This window comes from Ailuropoda melanoleuca, chromosome 5 (genome assembly GCF_002007445.2).
Source record: "Ailuropoda melanoleuca isolate Jingjing chromosome 5, ASM200744v2, whole genome shotgun sequence".
In the NCBI taxonomy this organism is placed as follows: Eukaryota; Metazoa; Chordata; class Mammalia; order Carnivora; family Ursidae; genus Ailuropoda; species Ailuropoda melanoleuca.
Genome location: NC_048222.1, coordinates 124,093,702 through 124,118,237, shown reverse-complemented (window position 1 = coordinate 124,118,237; position 24,536 = coordinate 124,093,702). Strand labels below are relative to the sequence as shown.

Here is a 24,536-nt window from a genome sequence, read left to right as displayed (position 1 = left end):
CAGGGTTATCAGGAGTCAGTCACTTAGGCTCCCTCTGTCTCACGTGTACCAAAACTGCAGTTGGAAAGTACATTTTCAGCAGAAACTACATTGTACAAGCAGTTTCAGCACAGTGACCCACTTTGTCATTTAGAAAGTTGTATATTGGGGTTAGGAACTGCTTAATAAAAGTCAAGTTCCCAGACTCTAATCAAGGGCCAACATTGGAAGCAAAGCTTTCTAGAGATAGGAAGTTTCAAGCCTGATATAGAATTACTGGACAAAATGTTTTATGTAATGATAACGTAGTTTGTTATTTCAGGGTGTGCTAAGTAAGTCGATTAATTGGAGGGAGCTGGAAAAGCAGTATTATACACAGACAGTTTATGAAGAAGAAATTATTCACATGCTTGAATACTGTGGAGTAAGTATTTTTAATCTCTGCCTAACATTGGGGGAAAAGTTGATTGTGTTTAATGGTTCACATTTTTAGAAAGAATCACAAATTTGTTAAAAAGCAGTAGTACTTCTTAGTTTTTAAGATTCTTCATTTTAAAATAAAATATAGATATAAAAAAATCATGCAATGCAAATGTATGGCTTATTCCAATAGAATAGAAATTGACCACCCCGGGGCACCTGGGTGGCTTAGTCAGTGAAGTGTCTGCCTCTAGGCTCATGTCATGATCCCAGGGTCCTGGGATTGCGCCCTGCATCGGGCTCCCTGCTCAGTGGGGAGCCTGTTTCTCTGCTGCTCCTCCCGCTTGTGTGCTTTCACTCTCTCTTATTATCTCTCTCAAATAAATAAATAAAATCTTTAAAAATAAATAAATATTTTTAAAAAAGAAAAGAAAAGAAATTGACCACCCAGATAGTCCAGGATGGTAGAGGAGTAGGAGACCTTAGTTTCTTCTGGTCCCAGGAATTCAGCTAGATAGCTATCAAATCATTTTGAACACCTGTGAACTCAACTGGAGATTTAAGAAAAGGATAGCTGCAACTCTACAAATAGAAAAGCAACCACTTTCTGCAAGAATGACAAGATGGAAAAACACCTCAAAAAGGAGAACAAGAGGCAGTCCTGACTGCCAGGGACCTAATCAGTATGGATATAAGTAAGATGTTGGAACTAGAGTTCAGAATAATGATTATAAAGATACTAGCTGGGCTTGAAAAAAGCATAGAAAACACTAGAGAATCCCTTTCTGGAGAACTAAAATAACTAAAACCTAATCAAATCAAAAAGGCTATTAATGAGATGCAATAAAAAAAGGAGGCTCTAACTGCTAGGATAATTGAGGCAGAAAGGAGAATTAGTGATATAGAAGACCAAATGATGGAGAATAAAGAAGCTGATAAAAAGAGAGATAAACAACTACTGGATCACGAGGGGGGAATTTGAGAGTTAAGTGATACTGTAAAGTGAAACAATATTAGAATAATTGGAATCCCAGAAGAAGAGGAAAGAGAGGAGGGGGTGCAGAAGATATATTGGAACAAATTACAGTAGAGAACATCCCCAATTTGGAGGAAACAGGCATCAAAATCCAGGAGGCACAGAGAACCCCCCCTCAGAATCAATAAAAGTAAGTCAACACCCTGACATATAATAGTGAAACTTGCAAATCTCAGAGACAAAGAGAAAATCCTGAAAGCAGCTCAGGGCAAGAGGTCTGTAACCTACAAGTGTAGAAACATTAGATTGGCAGCAAACCCATCCACAGAGACCTGGCAGGCCAGAAAGGACTGGCATGATGTATTTGGGGTGCTAAATGAGAAAAATATGCAGCCATGAATACTTACTCAGCTAGGATGTCATTCAAAATAGGAGTGATAAAAAGCTTCCAGGACAAATAGAAACTAAAAGAATTTGTGATCACGGAACCAGCCCTACAAGAAATATCAAAAGGGATCCTTTAAGTGAAGAGAGAGCCCAAAAGTAACATAGACCAGAAAAGAACAGAGACAGTATACAGAAACAGTGACTTTACAGGTATTACAATGGCACTAAATTTGTATCTGTCAGTAGTTACTCAGAATGTAAATGGGCTAAATGCCCCAATCAAAAGATACAGGGTATCAGATTGGATTAAAAAAAGCCAGACCCATCAATATGCCGTCTGCAAGGGATTCATTGTAGACCCAAAGACACCTCTAGATTTAAAGTGAGGGGATAGAAAATGATTTATCATGCTAGTGGACATCAAAAGAAAGCTGGGGGGCAATCCTTATATCAGACAAATTAGATTTTAAACCAAAGACTGTAATAAGAGATGAGGGAGGACACTATATCATAATTAAAGGGTCTATCGAACAAGAAGACCTAACAATTGTAAATATTTATGCCCCTAACATGGGAGCAGTCAATTATATAAACCAATTAATAACAAAATCAAAGAAACAGATAATAATACTATAATAGTAGGGGACTTTAATACCCCCCTCACTGCAATGGACAGATCATCTAAGCAAAAAATCAACAAGGAAATAAAGGCTTTGTATGACACACTGAACCAGATGGACTTCACGGATATATTCAGAACATTCCATCCTAAAGCAACAGAATACACATTCTTCTTGAGTGCACATAGAACATTCTCCAGAATAGATCACATACTGGGTCACAAATCAGGTCTCATCCAGTACCAAAAGATTGGGATCATTCCCTACATATTTTTGGACCACAGTGCTTTGAAACTGGAACTCACAAGAGGAAATTTGGAAAGAACTCTCATACATCGAGGCTAAAGAGCATCCTACTAAGAATGAGGGGCCACCCAGGAAATTAAGAATTTAAAAAATTCATGGAAACAAATGAAAATGAAAACACATCTGTTCAAAACCTTTGAGATAAGAAAAGGCAGTCCTAAGAGGGAAGTATGTAGCAATACAAGCCTTTCTCAAGAAACAAGAAAGGTCTCAAATACAAAACCCAACCTTATACCTAAAGGAGCTGGAGAAAGAACAGCAAATAAAGCCTAAACCCAGCAGGAAAAGAGAATTAATAAAGAATAGAGCAGAAATCAATGAAATAGAAACCAAAAGTAGAACAGATTGATGAAACTAGGAGCTGGTTCTTTGAACGAATAAGATTGATAAACCCCTGGTCAAACGTTAAAAAGAAGAGAAAGGACCCAAGTAAATAAAATCGTGAATGAAAGAGGAGAGATCACAACCAACACCAAAGAAATACAAACAATTATATGAACATATTATGAGCAACTGTATGCCAAAAAATTAGGCAATCTGGAAGAAATGGATGCATTTTAGAGATATATAAACTACCAAAAATGAAACAGGAAGAAATAAAAAACCTGAACAAACCCATAACCAGCCAGGAAATTGAAGCAATAATAAAAAACCACCAAACAGGGGCGCCTGGGTGGCACAGCAGTTAAGCATTTGCCTTCAGCTCAGGGCGTGATCCCGGTGTTGTGGGATCGAGCCCCACATCGGGCTCCTCCGCTATGAGCCTGCTTCTTCCTCTCCCACTCCCCCCTGCTTGTGTTCCCTCTCTCGCTGGCTGTCTCTATCTCTGTCAAATAAATAAATAAAATCTTTAAAAAAAAAAAAAAACCACCAAACAAACAAGAGTCCAGGGCCAGATAGCTTCCCAAGGGAATTCTACCAGACACTGAAAGAAGAAATAATACCTATTCTTCTGAAGCTATTTCAAAAATCAAAATGGAAGGAAAACATCCAAACTCTTTTTATGAGGCCAGCATTACCTTGATCCCAAAACCAGACGAAGACCCCACAAAAAGGAGAATTACATACCAATATCCCTGATGAACATGGATACAAAAATTCTCACCAAGGTACTAGCCAGTAGGATCTAACAGTATATCAAAAGGATTATTCACCACTACCAAGTGGGATTTATTCTTGGGCTGCAAGGGTGGTTCAACATCCACAAATCAATCAATGTGATACACTACATTGATAAAAGAAAGGAGAAGAACCATGTGATCCTGTCAGTGTAGAAAAAGCATCTGACAAAAATACAGCTTCCTTTCTTGATAAAAACTCTCCGCTATGTAGGGATAGAGGGAACATACCTCAATAACCTAAAAGCCATCTATGAAAAGCCCACAGTGAGTATCATTCTCAATGGGGAAAAAGCATTTCCCCCAAGGTCAGGAACATGACAGGGATGTTCACTCTCACCACTGTTGTTCAACATAGTACTAGAAATCCTAGCGTCAGCAATCAGACAACAAAAATAAATAAAAGGCATCTGAATCGGCAAAGAAGAAGTCAAACTCTCACTCTTCACAGATGACATGATACTCTATGTGGAAAACCCAAAAGACTTCACCCCAAAATTGCTAGAACTCATACAGGATTTCAGCAGAGTGGCAGGATATAAAATCAATGCACAGAAATCAGTTGCATTTCTATACACTAACGAGACAGAAGAAAGAAATTAAGGAGTTGATCCCATTTACAGTTGCATCAAAAACCATAAGATACCTAGGAATAAGCCTAACCAAAGAGGCAAAGGATTTGTACTCAGAAAACTATTGAACACTCATGAAAGAAATTGAGGAAGACAAAGAAATGGAAAAACGTTCCATGCTCGTGGATTAGAAGAAGAAATATTGTTAAAAGTTCTATGCTACCTAGAGCAATCTATACAGTCAGTGTGATCCCTATCAAAATACCATCAAGTTTTTTCACAGAGCTGGAACAATAATCCTAAAACTTGTGTGGAACCAGAAAAGACCCCGAAGAGCCAAAGGAATGCTGAAAAAGAAAAACAAAGCTGGTGGCATTGCAGACTTCAAACTGTTATTACAAAGCCATAATCATCAAGACAGTATGGTACCGGCACAAAAACAAACACATAGATCAGTGGAACAAAATAGAAAACCCAGAAATGGACCCTCAACTCTATGGTCAACTAATCTTTGACAAAGCAGGAAAGAATATCCAATGGGAAAAAGACAGTCTTTTCAACAAATGGTGTTGGGAAAATTGGACAGCCACATGTGGAAGAATGAAACTGGACCGTTTCCTTACACCATACACAAAAATAGACTCAAAATGGATGAGAGACCTAAATGTGAGACAGGAATCCATCAAAATCCTGGAGGAGAACACAGGCAGCAACCTCTCTGACCTCAGCCGCAGCAACTTCTTGCTAGACATGTCTTGAAAGGCAAGGTAAACAAAGGCCAAAATGAACTATCAGGGCTTGTCAAGATAAAAAGCTTTTGCACAGCAAAGGAAACAGTCGACAAAACCAAAAGACAACCAACAGAATGGGAGAAGATATTTGCAAATGTCTTATCAGATAAAGGGCTAGTATCCAAAATCTATAAAGAACTTATCAAACTTAACACCCAGAGAACAAATAATCCAGTCAAGAAATGGGCAGAAGACATGAACAGACATTTCTCCAAAGAAGACATACAAATGGCGAACAGACACATGAAAAAATGCTCCACATCACTTGGCATCAGGGAAACACAAATCAAAACCACAGTGAGATACCACCTCACACCAGTCAGAATGGCTAAAATTAACAAGTCAGGAAATGACAGATGTTGGCAAGGATGTGGAGAAAGGGGAACCCTCTTACACTGTTGGTAGGAATGCAAGCTGGTGTGGCCACGCTGGAAAACAGTATGGAGGTTCCTCAAAAAGTTGAAAATAGAGCTACCCTACGATCCAGGAATTGCACTACTGGGTATTTACCTCAAAGATAAAAATGTAGTGATCTGAAGGGGCACCTGCATCCCAATGTTATAGTAGCAATGTCCACAATAGCCAAACTATGGAAAGAGCCCAGATGTCCATCAACAGATGAATGGATAAAGAAGATATGGTATATATACACAATGGAATACTCAGCCATCAAAAAAAATGAAATCTTGCCATTTGCAATGATGTGGATGGAACTGGAGGGTATTTTGCTAAGGGAGGGTATTATGCTAAGTGAAATAATCAGAGAAAGACAATTATCAAAATCTCATATGTGCAATTTAAGAAACAAAACAGGATCATGGGGGGGGAGTGGAAAAAATTTAATTTTTTTTTTTTTAATTTAAAAAAGCAGTGCCTGGGTGGCTCAGTTGATTAAGCATCTGCCTTCAGCTCAGGTTGTTGATCCCAAGGTCCTGGGATTGAGTCCTACATTGGGCTCCCTGCCCTGTGGGGAACCTGCTTCTGTCTCTCCCTCTGCCTACTACTCCCTCTTCTTGTGCTCTCTCTCTCTCTCTGTGTCAAATAAATAAATAAAGAAGAAAGAAAGAAAAAGAAAAGAAAGAAAAAATTAAAAATTGAAAAAAAAGAAATTGACCACCCAACCCAGAAACCACTTCCATGTGTCCTAATTAAAAAGCCCTTCTTCCCTCACTATCAATCATTATCCTGATTTTTATAGTAATTACTTCCTTCTGTCTTTAAAATAATTGTATTGTTAAAATGTGTATCCTTAGACACTATAATTCTTTTATTTGATTTGCTTTTAAGTATCTTTTAATCTGTAAATTCCCTTCTATTCCTTTCCCTTGCCTTATAATTTATCTACTGAAGAATTTAGGCTATTTATGTGTAGAGTTTCTCACATTCTAGCTATTTTTTTTAAAGATTTTTATTTATTTGTCAGATTGAGAGAGCGCGCTCAAGCAGAGGGAGTGTGGCAGGCAGAGGGAGAATCAGGCTCCCCCCTGAGCAAGGAGCCTGATGCGGGACTCGATCTCAGCACCCTGGGATCATGACCTGAGCCGAAGGCTGACACTTAACCAACTGAGCCACCCAGGAGTCCCAAGTGGAGCTATTTGTTATTGCATTTCTCATGGTACAGTTTAGCATGTTCACCCATGCTATGTATTGTCTGAAAGTTGGCAGCTGGGTCTAGAGTCTTGATTAAATTCAGTTTTTATTTCTTTGGTAGGAGTATAGGAAGCACGTAATGTCAGGTTGTCTCTATTTTGAGGTGTAAGCTTCCACTGATGTTTAATGCCTATGTCTATTAGTGGAGGGCTGCAAAATGCTGATATCCTAATTCTATCATTTCATTTTTTTTTTATTCATTTGAATGTTTTTGTATAAAAAGGCACTTATCTGTTATTTGGTTACCAAGTAGTTCAGTTCATATAGGAAAGGCAGGATAAATGCTTGATTCTTTACTGTAATTTACCAGTTTTCAAGATAATGAATTAGTTCCCTGTTCGTCTCCTAAGGTGACCAAGTCCTTTCATGATTTTTTTTCTTTTTATGACTTTTTAATTTTACACATTCAGTTTGGAAGTTACTGAGAATCTCAAGACATCTCAGGAAATGAGAATCTCTACTATCAATTAGGACTTTTTATAATTATGCCACTATAAATCTCACTCTTGTAAGTCTATCTTGTGTAACCTCAGAGGATAATTACTTGCCTAAGAACTTTGTTACAAAATACCTCTACCTGCTAGTTTCTTGTTTTCCCCTGTACATATAAGCAAAAAGATGCCTATATTTTAGAGCTTATGAGAAAACTCAATATGAAAATTTTTTGAAGGGAGATTCAAAAATTTCGGGTGTCTGAAATGACTATGTGGTCTTACCCAGCACTTTCTTTGTGCCTCTGACTCTTGGTAGTTGTATGCAAGTTGTTTTTTTTTTTTGTCTCAGAACCAGTTCACAGTAATGCATAGTCAAGGAATGTCAAGATGGCTTCCTTCTTTTTTGTTATAAAAAAAACTTTTTTTCCAATCAAAAGCAATTTAAGTTGTTGGTGTACCATTCTGAATAATTCTAGGGTGCTCGATCTTACATTTCTCAATGTTTCTAAACTTCCTTTCCCTTTCCCTTTTATATTTCTTTGATCTGGATGACTTCAGTGATTTGTTAGCCAGGTTTTGGGGTTGTTTTTTTTCCCTTGCCTTCAACCAATTTTTCATTCTTTAATTTTTTAAATAGATTGTATGGTCATATAGTTCAAACATCATGAAGTATAAAAAGATATATAATGAAACAAGTCCTACCCTTATTCCCAATTTGCCTAAGTCCTATCTCCCTCAATAAATAACCCACCGTTCATTAGTGTTTCAAGGAATTTTTCAAACCAATAGAAATATGAACTTTTTTCTTACCTTTTTTTATGGACTATACACAAATGTTTCCTTTCCTTTTTTACAGCTGCATAATAATCAGCTATATGGGTGGATGTACCATGATTTATTAACCAGTACCCTGTTGATGTTCTCATTTTTCACTAGTAACAAACAGTCCTGCAATGAATAAATTTGTACATATGTCATTTCACAAGTGTAAATTCCTAGAAATGTTGTTGCATTTGTAATGTTAAGATTTTGTCTAATTCTAGTTGTGTCAATTTATACTACCAGCAGGAACATGTGTATCTGTTTCCCCATAATTTCACGAATTCAGTGTGTTAGCAAACTTAAGGGTTTTGTTTTATTTTTTGTTAACCTCATGGTGAAATTGGTATCGCTGTTATTTAATTTACTTAACTATAAGTGAAATTGGGTATGTTTCTAAGTTTAAGAGCTATATATATTTCATTGTCTGTGACCTTTATGTGCATGTCCTTTGTTCACTTTTTCTATTGTGGTTTTGGGCTTTGTATTCACTTCTAGCTCTTACTAAATTAAAGCAATTAGCTCTTTGTCATAAAAGTTACAAATATATTTTCCCAGACTGTCATTTTTTTTCTTTTGATTCTGCCCTTAGTATTTAACAAAGTTTATTTTTACTTAAATTATATTGTACTTAAAAGTCCTTAAACTTAGTACGTACTTTTGAGATTTTAATAGGTAGTATTTTTTCCTTGATAATTTTTAATTCTTCTTAGTTCAACCTGAGAAAGGGATTTGAGGTGGCTGATGTATTACTGCCAGGATACACTCATAAGGCTTTTGGAAGTTCTAAGATTCAAGCAGATCACGATTTCAAAACTGGCCATAAAAACATGATGCAGACTAAATGATACCCTTTACTGTGTAAGAGGAGACATTTAGCAATATAGTATAAGTCTTTTATTTATCTTAGTCCTCAGATAAATTTTGACATCTCTTTTTTCTTGGTTATTGTTTAAGTTGTGATAAAATATATGCAACATAAAATGTACTATTTCACCCATGTTTAGGTATACAGTTCATTGGTGTTAAGTGTATTCACATTGTTGTGAAACCATCACCTCTGTCCATAACCGCCATCCATCTCCAGAGCTTTTTCATTTTACTAAACCGAAACTCTGTACCCATTAAACGATAACTCTTCATTCCCCCTCCTTCCAACCCCTGGCAATCCCCACTCAACTCTTTGTCTCTATGAATCTGACTACTCTAGGTACCTCATAAAAGTTGGAATCATACAATATTTGTCATTTGTGTCTGGCTTATTCATTTAGCATAGTGTCTTCAGGGTTCATCCATGTTGTAGTGTGTGTCAGAATTTCATTCCCTTTTATGACTAAATGATAATCCATTGTATGTATATGCTACATTTTATTTATTCATTTATTTATTGATGGAATTTGTGTTTTGTCTTTAACAAGGTTGTTAAATAAAATGTATTTTATACTAAATGATGTTTTCTTTTATATATTCAGACAGATTCTTTCAAAATGGGACAAGAGTTTGTGAAACGCTTCCCTATCAGTGCAGACAAGCTAACTAACCTTAATGTGGTTTCTAGAACTTTAAATTTAGATATGACAGACCAAGTTGTATCCCAAAACCCTAGTGAGTGCCATAAATCTAGTAAAACATCTATCAGTGCCAAATCAGAAAGACTCTTGTTGGAAGATACCTCTAAGATGGAGAGCTTCAATCAAACGCTTTCAACCAACAAAAGTAATTATACAAGTTGCAGTCCTCAGTCATATCACCTACCCAGTAAAGAACAAAGAAGAAACAATCTTCAGAAAGAGTCTTTAATATTCATGAAAGGAGTCATGGATGAATGTACTCATGTGGCAAATTTCTCAGGTACCAGTTTTTATATGAAATTAAGAATGTTTGCTGATGTGTAAATATTTGTGAAATATTTTTAAAGATGCTTTACAAAATAATTTCATATGTTTATTGTTGGCTCCAAATGTATTTTTTAGGAGAAGTTGGTTATTTTAATGTATCATATTTTATCCATGAAAATCTAAAACCATCTTACTAGTTAGTTAAAAATATATTGGATTTTTTGGGGGAACAGGGGTGGGGTAACAGGGTGATGGACATTGGGGAGGGTGTGTGTTATAATGAACACTGGGTATTATATAAGACTGATGAATCACAGACCTGTACCCCTGAAACAAATAATACATTATATGTTAATTGAATTTAAATTAAAATATATATATATGATTTCGTATCTTCTTTAGAATGTTCATCTCATTGTATTAGAGATTAATATTATGATATTATGCTATATTATAGTTGATTTTTAACTTAATTATAAAGTTTTAGGGGTGACTGGGTGACTCAGTTGGTTAAACAGCTGCCTTCAGCTTGGGTTATGATGTTAGGGTCCTGGGATCCAGCCCTGCATCTGGCTCCCTACTCAGCAGGGGGTGTGCTTCTCCCTCTCCCTCTGTCCCCGCCCCATTTGTTGCTAGTCCGTGCCCCCCCTCAAATAAATAAGTAAATAATCTTAAAAAAAAAACAGTTTTAATTTGACAGATGTTTCACTTAGTGTACTGTCAAGTGTATTTTATTTTCTAATATGATTAATAGTATTTATATAAAAATCTTAGAGCTTTTTAAAGGTATATATGTTGTATCTTTTAAAATTCTATCCCTAGTTCCAGTTGACCCAAGCCTTATTATAGTGGTTCAAGCCAAAGAAGATGCTTATATTCCACGAACAGGAGTTCGAAGCCTACAAGAAATTTGGCCCGGTTGTGAAATCCGTTATCTAGAAGGGGGTCATATTAGTGCTTATCTTTTTAAACAAGGACTTTTCAGGTAAGATGATTGGTCTGAACAGGTATCTATTTATTTGCTTGTTTTTTGGAATATTTTTGCCTCAAAAAATAGAGAGTATTGGGTATTTTTATTGTGTGTTTTAGTCTTCTTTTCTCTTCCCTGCCTCCCTCAATTCTCACATTGTGGTACTTTTTCCTATCCCATCCTCTTCTCTTTTCTTTTAAAGAACTGGGGAAGTAGCATATGATAGGCACATTTTATTGCATGTTTTTACCCTCTTCAAATATTAATAGCCAGGTATTTTAGGGTGTAGGGAAAACCCAGGGCTTGTAAAACTTGCTTTGGTTCATCATGAGTTTTTCACTCCACTTTCTTCTCTCAAATGGCATGAGCATCTATGGAATAGTCCAGCACTGTTTTTCAGTAGCAAGTGAATATTGAATCTTAAATGAAAAGTGAAATACTGGTTTCAATGTTAATAACCTTATATGACTCCAGTACTTATTAGAAGTTATAAAAAATTTTACTCTATAACTCTAGTTTTTTGATAGCCTGTATTATTTCTACTTCTGTTCAAATTTGATGGCAAAAGGTATCATTGGGATATATTTATCATTAATGGTTAAATAAATTAGTTCACATAAAGTGCTTAGATCAGTGCCCTGTGCATGATGTGTTTCAAAACTGCCAGCTGCATCGCTATATAATAGAATTGCGTTTACTATATGTTTGACATGTTTTAGCTCTTTTTAATGCAAGAAATAATTCTTTGTATGTTGTTGCTCATTTAGTTCAGTTTTTAGATGTCACCTTAAATGTCCAATTAAAATACTAAAACACCCTGTGAAGGTACTATTGGAACCTAAGGCTTTTGCTTTTAGTTCAGTTGCTAGGAACAGGTGTTTTTCTGGACAAAAAACATCCTTATCATAATTTATGAAATAGGTTGAATACTACATTATGAAAAGTTATATAGCCAATTATTTTTCAACAAGTGACATACATACATATATATTTTATATTGCATATATATATATTATATAAATGGATACATTATATAAGTTCTAAGGCATCAAAAAAGTGTGTCACAGAAAAGGATGGTACTTCTGAATCCATCATCAGTTGAAAGCACATTCGAGGTTTTCTGCAGCTGTGGTGAAGTTATATGGATCCAAACACCTACCCTCAGGTACCTGCCTCTTTCAAAGCTATTTGGAGAGGAAGTCAGGTTGCAAACCATAGGTAACTTTGGAAATAACTTATAATAAATGTATGGTCTGTCTTCCTTTTTTGCTCTTTACTTATAGATTTCTTTCATATTTATTTTAGACGAGCCATTTATGATGCATTTGAACGCTTCCTCCATAAATACGCTAACTGATTGGGTCACTTGTATGTAACCAGTATGGCCATCATGTTTCTTACAAAGGAGTTTTTCATCCTTTGATGATAAGAACAAGCAGACAGCACTATATAGCTGATTGCTATCAGTTTAGTCTGGAATTCATTGTAATGATCAGTCAACAATGATCTCTAAGTACATGTGAATAATTTTAAACCAATATTTGGATGAAATAATGTTGAAGTATTTTGTTATTGTTTTGTGGGAATCCCATATACATAATATCTAGTCTGTTGTTACTATTTATGAAAACTTTGAATTTTTAATTGTGAATAATTTATTAATTAAAATTAAAATTTGTTCATAGAAACCTTATTAGTTTTTAAAGAACTGCTAAGTCAAACTAAATTTGTAATACATCAGCATGTATTATATACCCTTATATGACAGTTCTACTGTTGACTTGAGAACATGTTTCTTTCTTATCTTCAACTTTAATTTCTGCCATGGAAATACTTGATGTATAAAATCAGTGTTAACTTTGAATTCTAAAAATATCCTGATGGCTTCATACTTAAGTAGTTTTAATAATTAAAACAAATGTGGGAATGCAGATAAGATGCATATGACTTGGCTGAACTTTAAAACTTTGCCAAATACTAGGTTAGAAAATGATGCCAAACATATCTCCCCTACTTAAGAAGTTTCAATTCATGAAAAATGGAAATAATGAAAGACCTATTGCATTACTTGATACTGCGTCTTAACATTTTCTTATATACCTACTCTAGGTTTGCTAAACATCTAACTTTAGTTATATATACGTAATAGCTTTGGCTTTTTAATTTCAGAAATTAAAGGCCACATGTGAAATTGATTTGTACCATATAACTTCATTTTACAGAAAAGAAATAATAACTGCTGACTTTTTTAAGTGGAAGATTATATGGTTAGATCTGGTGCTTTCTTTTTATGTTAAACTTCTCAAGCTAAGAACTAAAATGTTTGAAAAAAGTAGAAAATATTTTTGGGAATTGTATCAAGGTTTGGAATAAATATATTTGAGTTTTATTTGTTTGAAATCTGTGTTGTCTATGGATTATTTTAAAAATATGTATTCCTGGTCTAGCAAGGATATTTGAATTATAATGTGCCTTCGTAGCTTTTTAAAAGATTTTATTTATCACTCTAATGTATCCATCACCTTAACTTTTAAAAACTATTTAAAAGTCACTAGTGTGAAGTCATTGATGGTATACAAAATTGTAAATTCTGTAAAACTGCTTTGGCATAGCAAACCAAAGCAATTTCGTTACAGCCATTTGGCCTATAGCAATTTTATATCTTCAGACTAGAACCTTTACTTTTAACTGAAAGTATAAAATGTACTAAAATTCTTAAACAAAATACCCTTTAAAGATAATGTAAAACTTATTGTCAAATGAGTTACAAGTATTTTCTTAGTATATAGTGAGGCAATATGATTGAATGCTTTCTGAATTATGCCTTAGTAAAACCATTATTTATTTTTCACCTAAATATTTCTTACTAAGCAATAATGTACTATGGTGTATGACTGTCTATTGGTAAAAGAATGAAATTTTATTTCATTTTAATTAACTTTTAGGCATAACTAGTTTTTCCCAAATAAATGTGAAAGGAAGTATTTTAAAAGTTTCATCTCTTAACCAGATGTTTTTAAGAATATTATCCACACAACTTCCTAAATTGATTAATTGAAGGTGCAAAATACCTTTTCTTACAGTTTTTTTATCCACTTACCCGAAATAGTGACTCAAGCTTTATATATATATATGTGTGTGTGTTACATACATATATATAACGTTATATATATATGTGTAACATGTAATGTATCTATGTTATATGTATATAAAATAACATGTAAAGATATATAGTGACAACATATTTATTTAAAAAGGTGCTGTCTGCCATTTTCGAGAATTGGGTACATAAACTGCAAAAAATTCATTTAGGCCAGAGTTGCCAACTGCCAGTCAATACAGGTCAGCTTGGCCCACAGCTGTTTATTCAGTGTGCATAATATTTCAAAATTGAATTTGAAAAGTCTTTCAACTGTGCATGCATTTCCTAGTTCGCCACAGTCTGTAGACTCCCCTTTTTTATGAGGCTACTTCACTACTTTGTGTTTCCTTCTTAGCCCTGAACACATCTGAGTTTGAGACCCCTGATTTAGATCTGTGGTTACAAAAGTTTCTGAACTTCATGATTTGCTAATGTTGTAATTACTATTAATTATTTTAACATGAATTTTAGATTGTGATGAATGTAATTTTTTAATGTGGTGCTTTCTCTCATAAAGATTATTGAATGAACCCTGTAACTGGAAAGTTTTTAAATCATTTCCAGATATTTTATACTTCACAATAAAAGTCTATTTAAAAAGTTAATTATTTCATATATTCAAGAAGATTTATTCTGAATACAGAATACACGTGTCACATTTGATTAATGTATTCAAACTTGAATTGAGTGTGTGTTCCTCCTTAGTTCTCTCATAAACCAGCCAAAGTAAGGCAGAAAGAAGGGAGGCTCTAGGAGAGTAGTAGTCAGTATCAGCAGCAAGAGCCAGATTCCCCCCAAATATGTGTGATCCCAGGGAAACCAGCATTCTGACAGACCATACTTAATCTGAATGTTGTATGATTAGATATAATTGTTGGATATATTTAGATTTATGTTAGTAAATATATAAGCAATTAAAATCTAGAGATAACTATAGGACTGAGAATGGGGATGCTGGGCAGAGGCTGCTATAGAGACTGGGTTTGGAAATAAAAGGAAAGATTTTGGCAGGTGAGACAAAAGGAATAGAGGTACATTTGGACCTTTCTGCAGGAGTAGAATAACTTAATTCTAGGAATATTCTTATAGGCAGAATCCTAGGAAACCAATGATTTCATGAAGAACTTTGGAAACAGTTTAGAAAATTTTGGACCAAGACCCAGAAAGATTTTCCTCAGGAACAAAAGAGCTAATGTGCAGATTCACCAGAGTGTTAATTTAAAAAAAAAAAAAAAAGTAAACTGAATCATGAAAAGTCTATTCTGTGTATAAACCCATGACTAACTGAGGTGTAAATGTTTTCCTATATAATGTACTGGATATTTCCATAGAAATAAAGTTGTATCCTAGCACTTTGCTGGTCAGAGTGTGGTCAGTAGATTGGCAGCATCCTCTGGGAGCTTGTTAGAAATTTAGAATCTCAAGCACCATCCCAAACTTACTGAATCAGAATTTGCATTTGGATAAGATGGTTCAAATACACGTTAAATTTTCAAAAACACCCATGTAGAGTCAGTGGTACTCATATTTTAGCTTGCATTGAAATCACCTGGAATTTTGTTAAAACAGATTTCTAGACCCCACTACCCTGAGTTTCTGACTCAGTAAGTGGGGCAGGGCTTGTGAATTTGTATTTCTAACAAGTTTGCTAGGATGCTGGTGCTGTTTGTCCAGGGGTTACACTTTAAGAACCAAAGAGCCATGGCTCTAATTGGATCTCAGGCCTGGGACATACTAGAATCACCTGGAGAGTTTTAAAAGCATAGGTAAGTGGGTGTTCTTACCCCAGAGATCCAAATTCGATTGGCTTGCAGTTGACATTTTTTTTCATAGTATTTTTTTATTATGTTAGTCACCATACATTACATCCCTGGTTTTTGATGTAAAGTTCCATGATTCATTAGTTGCGTATAACACCCAGTGCACCATGCAATACGTGCCCTCCTTACTACCCATCACCAGCCTATCCCATTCCCCCACCCCCCTCCCCTCTGAAGCCCTCAGTTTGGTATTTTTAAAACTCTCTAGGTGATTCAAAGGTGCAGCCAGGTTTAAGAACCATGTGCTTTAAAGGACTCAAGGGAAAAGGACTAGCTGTTGAAAGGATGTAAAGTCAGCAAATCAACATAGATTTTGGAAAGGAATTCCTGATATTCTGGGTGTTATCAGCACCTCAGAAGTACTAAAGATGCCAAGAGGGCCTGTGTTCCTTTTGCTTCTGCTATTTTGCTCTGGGTGGACATGTGTTAGAGAGAGTAGAATGAGCTGGGGGTGCATCTGGGCACTTAGATGCAGCAGGGCTTCTTTAAATCTTCAACTTTAACTCATCTTGGTGACTTCAAGCAGAGACAAGGATGAGCAAAGAAATGCTAACCTTTCCTTTGTTTTCTTCAGCCATAAAGATTACATCTTCCCTTCTTAACCTTATGAAATTGCTTTTAAAAAGGCAGATATGGGGGCGCCTGGGTGGCACAGTGGTTAAGCGTCTGCCTTCGGCTCAGGGCGTGATCCTGGCGTTATGGGATCGAGCCCCACATCAGGCTCCTCCGCTATGAGCCTGCTTCTTCCTCTCCCACTCCCCCTGCTTGTGTTCCCTCTCTCGCTGGCTGTCTCTATCTCTGTCGAATAAATAAATAAAAAATCTTTAAAAAAAAAAAAAGGCAGATATGATGGCTCTTTGAAAAGTTAAAGCATGTCTTTAGAAATCATTCCTTTCACTTCCAGAGAAGTTACTCCTTGACTTTTCCATCCCAGTCAACAAAATAGTTGCCTTTATTATTGTACATTTTAGAGACACTTTTACCAACTCAAACTTTGATCCATTTCCCTAGCCCTGTAGATGACATCTAACTTTAAGTCCTTACACTCAGGCAGAAGACAATTACTGATCCTGCTCTCAGTTTTTGCTCAAGTTCAACTGTAACCCTACACCAACAACGTCACTTGCTAAGCATTCTTTCCCCAAGTCACAATGTTGTAGGTAAGACCTTGGGTTCAAAGCCAACGGCCTAGAATGAACTCTTGAGATGTCTTTGGTGCAAAAAGGTGGTTTTATTAAAGCACGGGGACAGGACCTGTGGGCAGAAAGTGCTGCACTGGGGTCCTGAGGAGTGGCCCATTATATACTTTCAAGTTGAGGGTGGAGTGTAAGCCTCCCAGGTATTTTGGAAACATGGTTTCCAGGATCCTGAGGGGGCTAGCTGCTGTTAGGAAAGGTTGTTTATTACTGTTTAGTAAAAACTCAGGAATGAGACCCTTCAGATGTGTATCAGTGGGTCATATGCTTGAGGGGATGATTGCTAACATGTATCTTGGGGAAGAGGGGTGGATAAAGATAAAGGAAGTTTCCAAAGGGATTTTAATTTGTTAATGTAGATTTACAGGATCCTGGGGGTTGGGCTAAGATTGCCTTTTGCCTTTAACAAAGTATCAACATTAAGGCAGTTGAGTCCCTAGAGGAATGTCACTCTCCTTGTTTTAAGAGCTTGTCAATGGGCTGTAGATTGTAAGGCAATTTAATAATTTTTTTTCCGCTTTTGTTTCTCACATCAACAACTCCTCAAAAAACAACTGGCTGATAGTGATAATATGGAATACAAATTTATTTTTTACTTGGAACTATAAATATGTTTGTACATTTATTACTTCACTGGCTTCTTTCTAGATGTCATTTTATACCAATGTTGTCTTAGATTATAAAGTAGAAAATAAATTGGTAATTTGAGAGATGTACTGGGAAGCCCTTTTGAGTAATAAAATCTACCTTGAGAAGAGAGAGGTTTGCTGTTACTTGCAGAACTGTACCATCAGGACTCTCTGGGGTTTGCTCTTATTTCTGCTTTAGGGTCATGTCTTTAATTCACTCTTTTGTATCTCCAAAAAATGAAGATTCTGGGGGCTAGTATAGTAATTTTCTTCTGTGTCATGACAGCTATCAGGTCTTCAGCTTTTCATATCAGAAGGTAGGCAATCACATCTCTCCTTGGACTGAATTCACCAGAATAGACAAGGAAAAGATTCACCAAATGCACGTTTCTTTTTAAGAGTATTTGTAAAAACAAAGAAATGTATATGAAAGTTATGAGTATATTTTAAGAGGACAGGGACCACAATGATTATCACATTCCCAAACCCGAACTTGCAACCTCATAGTTAGGCACCACCTAGACAGCTTTACATATATTGCATTTAAGTCCACTTAGTTGTTCATTTGTTTATTGATTCACTTAAAAAATATTTACTGAGTACCAGAGACAAAGTAGTCAAACAATGCCTAAGACAGTTTTCAAGGACTAGACCAGTTCCCTTTAACTTGACTTCTACAGAAATTTCTGGCTTAGCTCTATGTATAGATTGGTTTTTTAACAGCTTTATTAAAATATAATTTAGACATCATGCAATTCATTGATTTAGAGTATACAATATTAGAGTTTTGGGTATATTACATTATTAATTTTTTAAATTGTGGTAAAATTATAAAACCTAAAACTTGCAATTTTAACCATTTTTAAATGTGCAAATCAGAGGCATTACATTCGTAATGTTGTGCAACTATCATCACTATCTATTTCCCAAACTTTTTAACCACCCTACATAAACCAATTTTTTTTTAAAGATTTTATTTATTTGAGAAAGAGAGAGCACAAGCAGGGTGAGGGGCAGAGGAAGAAGCAGACTCCCCACTGAGCAGTGAGCCCTTGTGGGGCTTGATCCTGGCACTCCAGGATCATGACCTGAGCCGAAGGCAGACACTTAATGGACTGAGCCACCCAGGTGCCCCTGATTTTTTTTTTTTTAATAGGCTCCACACCAAGCACAGAGCCTAACTTGGGCTTGAACTTAAAACTGTGAGATCAAGACCTGACCCACATCGAGTTGGACACTAAACCAACAGTTGGACAACTGAACCTCCCAGGCATCCCCTACATAAAGTGATTTTTAAATATTTCTTTTAAACTGATGGAAAAGTCTTATTCTTCTCAGTTCTACCACTGGACACAATACCCCTATGTGTTTTAAGCATCCCAATGTGTTCTTCATCTTAACTTTTATTGGAACTCATGTCAGTCCTAACACTTGCTATCCCTCAATAAATTCCTCAATTTCTTCAACACTCTATCTACAACTTTTAGAACAGAGATGCACACCAGAGAGCTATGCTTTATCTTCTAGGCTTAACATTGCTGACTTAACTTCCATCAATATTTTTTTTTTTTTTTTTAGATTTTATTTATATACTTGAGAGAGAGCACAAATGGCGGTGGGGGAGGGGCAGAGGGAGAGGGAGAAGCAGACTCCTTGCCCAGCAGGGAACCCGATGTGGGGCTTCATCCCCGGATCCTGGGATCATTCCTTGAGTCGAAGGCAGACACTTAACTGACTGAGCCGCCTTTGCACCGCTTCCATCAATACCTTAATTAAAAAACCTCTAAAGTCAACTCAGAGGTATCTGAAAACTCAAAATATCCAAAATGACAGGGGTCACCCAGGAATTTCCCAAGCTTCTCCCAATCGTTCTTTATTCCCAATTCTTCTTTATTCATATTTTTGGTTTTTGGTAGCCACCACGTATCCACTTACTCAAACAAAAAGGAACATCCTTGACCCTCATACTTTCCTCTCATACTGACTTAGTTCCCCAGCCTTATTATTTCCCAAATACGTTAATAATCTTCTGCTTCTTTCCAAACCCACTACTACAGTCTTAGTTCAGGATTTCATTATTTTTTCTCAGAATGACTGCAATATCCTCTATAAAAACAATTTTTTTAAAGTTAAAAATGTAAGTGGGCCTGGGTGGCACAATCGGTTAGGTGTCTGGCTCTTGATCTCCCCACTCAGGTCTTGATCTCATGGTCATGAGTTTGAGCCAAGAGCTGGGCTCCACAGTGGGCATGGAGCCTAGTTAAAAAAAAAAAAAGAAGTTAATACTGTAGTATCTGTACTGTAGTATCTGTACAGTATCTGGGACCAAGCCCCACATCAGGCTCCTTGCTCATTGAGGATCCTGCTTCTCCCTCTGTCTGCTCTGCCCCCCCCAGTCTCCCTGCTTGTGCTCTCTCTGTGTCTCTCTGACAAATAAATAAATAAAATCTTAAAAAAAAAAAAAAAAGCCAGGCAGTCTAGTTCGACAGGCTATGTTTTTACCCACTGTGCCATACTCACTTTTTTAAATCAGAAATCCCATAAGTCTCCTTCTACCTTACCATCTGTCCCTAGTCCCAATCCTCTTTAAATGTGGCCTTTCTATAACTTTAGCTGATTCTTATATTTACCTCCATAAATTCTAAAGAATGTGCTTATACTTGACATCAATTGTAGACATTGATTTTGTTACTGTATTTGAGAATATATTCCTTGTAAGCTACAAATGACAGTTTTTTCTTCAGAATGAAATTATATCACAATTTTTGGTTAAGTGAGTATATAATATTCATATTACTATGACTAAAGATTGTTCACTGCCAAGCTAAGCATATTCTATAACAATTCCACTTTGTTTTCCTGTACTTAATTCTCTGCTTGTTTTCCTATGCCCTTAACTTTACCTTTTTCCAAATTCTATAAAGAGATCAGCCAAGCAATGTAAGAATGATTTTACTAGGGGAGCCTGGGTGGCACAGCGGTTAAGCATCTGCCTTCGGCTCAGGGTGTGATCCCGGTGTTCTGGGATCGAGCCCCACATCAGGCTCCTCCGCTATGAGCCTGCTTCTTCCTCTCCCACTTCCCCTGCTTGTCTTCCCTCTCTCGCTGGCTGTCTCTATCTCTGTCAAATAAATAAATAAATAATCTTAAAAAAAAAAAAAAGAATGATTTTACCAGATTTTCGAATAATATATAAGGTCCACTTTTAACCCTCTGGACCTACCCCTCCCAATTCTCTCCAGCCTTCTTTCCTCTAGTACTAGTAGTTCTTCTCTTGTTGTTGTGTTGAATCTCCTGTTTTCTGGTTCTTCTGATTTCTTTTTTCTTGGTTCTCTTCCTAGTTTGGAAGCAGTACATCCTCTGGAAGCTTCCTGAGAAAGGAGTAATAGGAGGTTTTGAAGCTTGTATATCTAAAAATTCTTCTCTTCTCACTTTTTTCCCCCAATTTTTTATCTAAATTCTAGTTAGTTAAAATACAGTACAATGTTGGTTTCGGGAGTAGAATTCAGTGGTTCATCACTTACATAGAACACCCAGTGCTCATCATAAGTGCCCTCCTTATATCCATCACCCACCTAGCCCATCCCTCACTTACCTCCTTCCAATAACCCTCAGTTTGTTCTCTATCGTTAGGAATCTCTTATGGTTTGTTTCCCTCTCTATCTCTTCCTCCTCCCCATATGTTCATTTATTTTCTTTCTTAAATTCCACATATGACTGAAATCGTATGGTATCTATGTCTCTGACTGACTTATTGGCACTCTAGCTCCATCCATGTTGTTGCAATTGCCAAGATTTCATTCTTTTTGATAGCTCTGGTTAAGTTAATTCCAAGGTAACGTATGGTTTTTGGTGCTATTGTAAATGGGATGGATTCCCTAATTTCTCTTTCTTCAGTCTCGTTATTCGTGTATAGAAATGCAACTGATTTCTGGGCATTGATTTTGTATCCTGCCACCTTACTGAATTGTTCTATAACTTCTAATAGTTTGGGAGTGGATTCCTTTGGGTTTTCCATATAGAGTATCATGTCATCTGCAAAGAGAGACAGTTTGACTTCTTCTTTGCCGATTTGGATACCTTTGATCCCTTTTTGTCTTCTGATTGCTGTTGCAAGGACTTCTAGTACTATGTTGAATAATAGTGGCGAGAGTGGGCATCCTTGTCGTGTTCCTGATCTTAAGGGAAAGGCTTCCAGCTTTTCCCCATTGAGAATAATGCTTGCAGTAGGCTTTTCATAGATGGCTTTTATGAGATTGAGAAATGTACCCTCTATTCCTACACTCTGAAGGGTTTTAATCAGGAAAGGATGCTGTATTTTGTCAAATGCTTTTTCTGCATCAATTGAGAGGATCATATGGTTCTTGAGTCTTTTCTTGTTGATATGATGTATCACATTGATTGATTTGCGAGTGTTGAACCATGCTTGCATCCCAGGTATGAATCCCACTTGGTCATGATGGATAATCCTTTTAATGTACTGTTGGATTCTATTAGCAAGGATCTTGTTGAGGATTTTGGCATCCATATTCATTAGAGAAATCGGTCTGTAATTCTCCTTTTTGAGGGGGTCTTTGCCTGGTTTGGGGATCAAGGTAATATTAGCCTCATAGAATGAGTTTGGTAGCTTTCCTTCTGTTTCTATTTTTTGAAATAGCTTTAGGAGAATAGGTATTATTTCTTCTTTGAATGTTTGGTAGAATTCCCCAGGAAAACCGTCTGGGCCTGGAGTTTTATTATTTGGAAGGTTGTTTATCACTGACTCAATTTCTTCATAGTTAATTGGCCTATTTAAGAAATCTATTTCTTCCTGTTTCAGTCTTGGTAGTTTATAGGTTTCCAGGAAGGCCTCCATCTCTTCCAGATTGTTTAGTTTTTTGGCATATAGCTGTTGATAAAAGTTTCTAATAATCCTTGCAATTTCAATGGTGCTGGTCGTGACCTCTCCCTTTTCAGTCATAATTTTAATAATCTCAGTCCTTTCTCTTTGTTTTTGGACAAGTTTTGCCAGTGGTCTATCAATTTTATGGATTCTCTCAAAGAACCAGCTTCTAGTCCTGTTGATCTGCTCTACTGTGGTTCTGGTCTCTAATTCATTGATTTCTGCTCTAATCTTGGTCAACTCCTTCCTTGTCAGTGGGTTAGGCCTGTCCCTCTGTTGCTGTTCCAGTTTCTTGAGGTGAGAATATAGAAACTGCATTTTAGATTTTTCTATTCTTTTGAGTGAGGCTTGGATGGCTATGTATTTCCCCCTTAGGACTGCCTTTGCAGTATCCCATAGGTTTTGGACCGTTGTGTATTCATTCTCGTTGGTCTCCATAAATTGTTTAATTTGTTTTTTGATTTCCTGGTTTATCGAGTCATTCTTGAGCAGGATGGTTCTTAGCCTCCAAGTGTTTGAGTTTCTTCCAGGTTTTTCCTTGTGGTTGAGTTCCAATTTCAGAGCGTTGTGGTCTGAGAATATGCAGGGGATAATTTCAATCTTTTGGTATTGGCTGAGACCTGTTTTGTGTCCCAGAGCATGATCTATTCTTGAGAATGTTCCATGGGCATTTGAATAGAATGAGTATTCTTTGGTTCTGGGGTGTAGTGTTCTATATATATCTATGAGGTCCAACTCGTCGAGTATGGCATTCAAAGCCTTTGATTCTTTGCTTAGTTTTTGCCAGGGTGTTCTGTCTATTTCTGATAGTGGGGTGTTGAGGTCCCCTACTATTACTGTGTTCTTATCTATATGTCTCTTTATTTTGGTTAAGAGTTGGCTTGTGTATCTTGCTGCTCCCCTGTTGGGGGCATATATATTAATAATTGTCATATCCACTTGTTGAATACTTCCTTTAAGAATAATATAGTGCCCTTCTGTATCTCTCTCTATGGCCTCTAGTTTAAAATCCAGTCTATCTGATATGAGAATTGCTACTCCAGCTTTCTTTTGAGGTCCATTTGCGTGGAAGATGGTACTCCATCCCCTTACTCTAAGTCTGAATGCATCTTTGGGTTCAAAATGAGTCTCTTGTAGACAGCAAATGGATGGGTCATGTCTTTTTATCCAATCTGCAACCCTGTGGCGTTTTATGGGAGAGTTTAAGCCATTTAGATTGATAGAGATTATTGACAGATATGATTTTAATGATGCCATTTCTCTTTAAAGTCTTTGTATCGGTTGTGACTTGCTGCTCTGTATCACTCTTGGGGCCTTTTTACCTTTATAGAGCCCCCCTTAATATCTCCTGTAGGGCTGGTTTCGTGGTTACGAAATTGGTTAATGATTGGCGATTTTGGAACGTCTTTATTTCTCCATCAATTCTGAATGACAGCTTTGCTGGATAAAGGATCCTTGGCTGCATGTTTTTCTCTGAAAGAGCTTTAAAAATGCCCCCCCAAGCCTTTCTCTCATTCCAGGTCTCTGTAGACAGGTCTGACGTAATCCTGATACCTTTGCCTTGGTACGTGAGAAATTTCTTTGCCCTGGCCGCTTTCAATACTGTATCCTTGGATCTAATATTTGCGAATTGCACTATGACATGCCGTGGCGTAGGTTTGTCCTGGTTGAGCTTGGATGGGGTCCTCTCTGCCTCTTGGACACGAATGCTTGTTTCCCTTGCTAGATTAGGGAAGTTTTCAGCTACAATTTGTTCAAATATCTCTTCTAGACCTCTGTTTTTCTCCACCCCTTCAGGGATGCCGATGATTCTGACATTGGATCGTTTCATAGAGTCAGTAATCTCCCGTAATCTACATTCGTGGGCGTGGATTTTTTTAAGACCAGCTTCTATTTTCGTTTTTTCTTCTACTAACCCATCCTCCAATTCGCTAACGCGTTCCTCTGCCTCGGTGACCCTGGCCGTCAGAGCCTCTAGTTTTGACTG

General features: G+C 36.6%; 1 protein-coding gene across 8 annotated transcripts in view; it reads left to right on the top strand.

Moving 5' to 3' along the window:
• ABHD18 (abhydrolase domain containing 18) overlaps nt 1-24,536 on the top strand; it is an 84,142-nt gene that overhangs the window by 35,215 nt on the left and 24,391 nt on the right. For 7 of the 8 annotated variants that reach the window (XM_034661637.1, XM_034661635.1, XM_034661636.1 and 4 more), the window contains 3 exons: nt 302-403; nt 9,545-9,923; nt 10,733-10,895. In XM_034661637.1, coding sequence (XP_034517528.1) covers nt 302-403; nt 9,545-9,923; nt 10,733-10,895 — 644 coding nt within the window. Of the gene's footprint in view, nt 1-301; nt 404-9,544; nt 9,924-10,732; nt 10,896-12,185; nt 15,259-24,536 lie in introns of those variants that run through there. The other variant, XM_019802742.2, reaches the window with a different exon arrangement.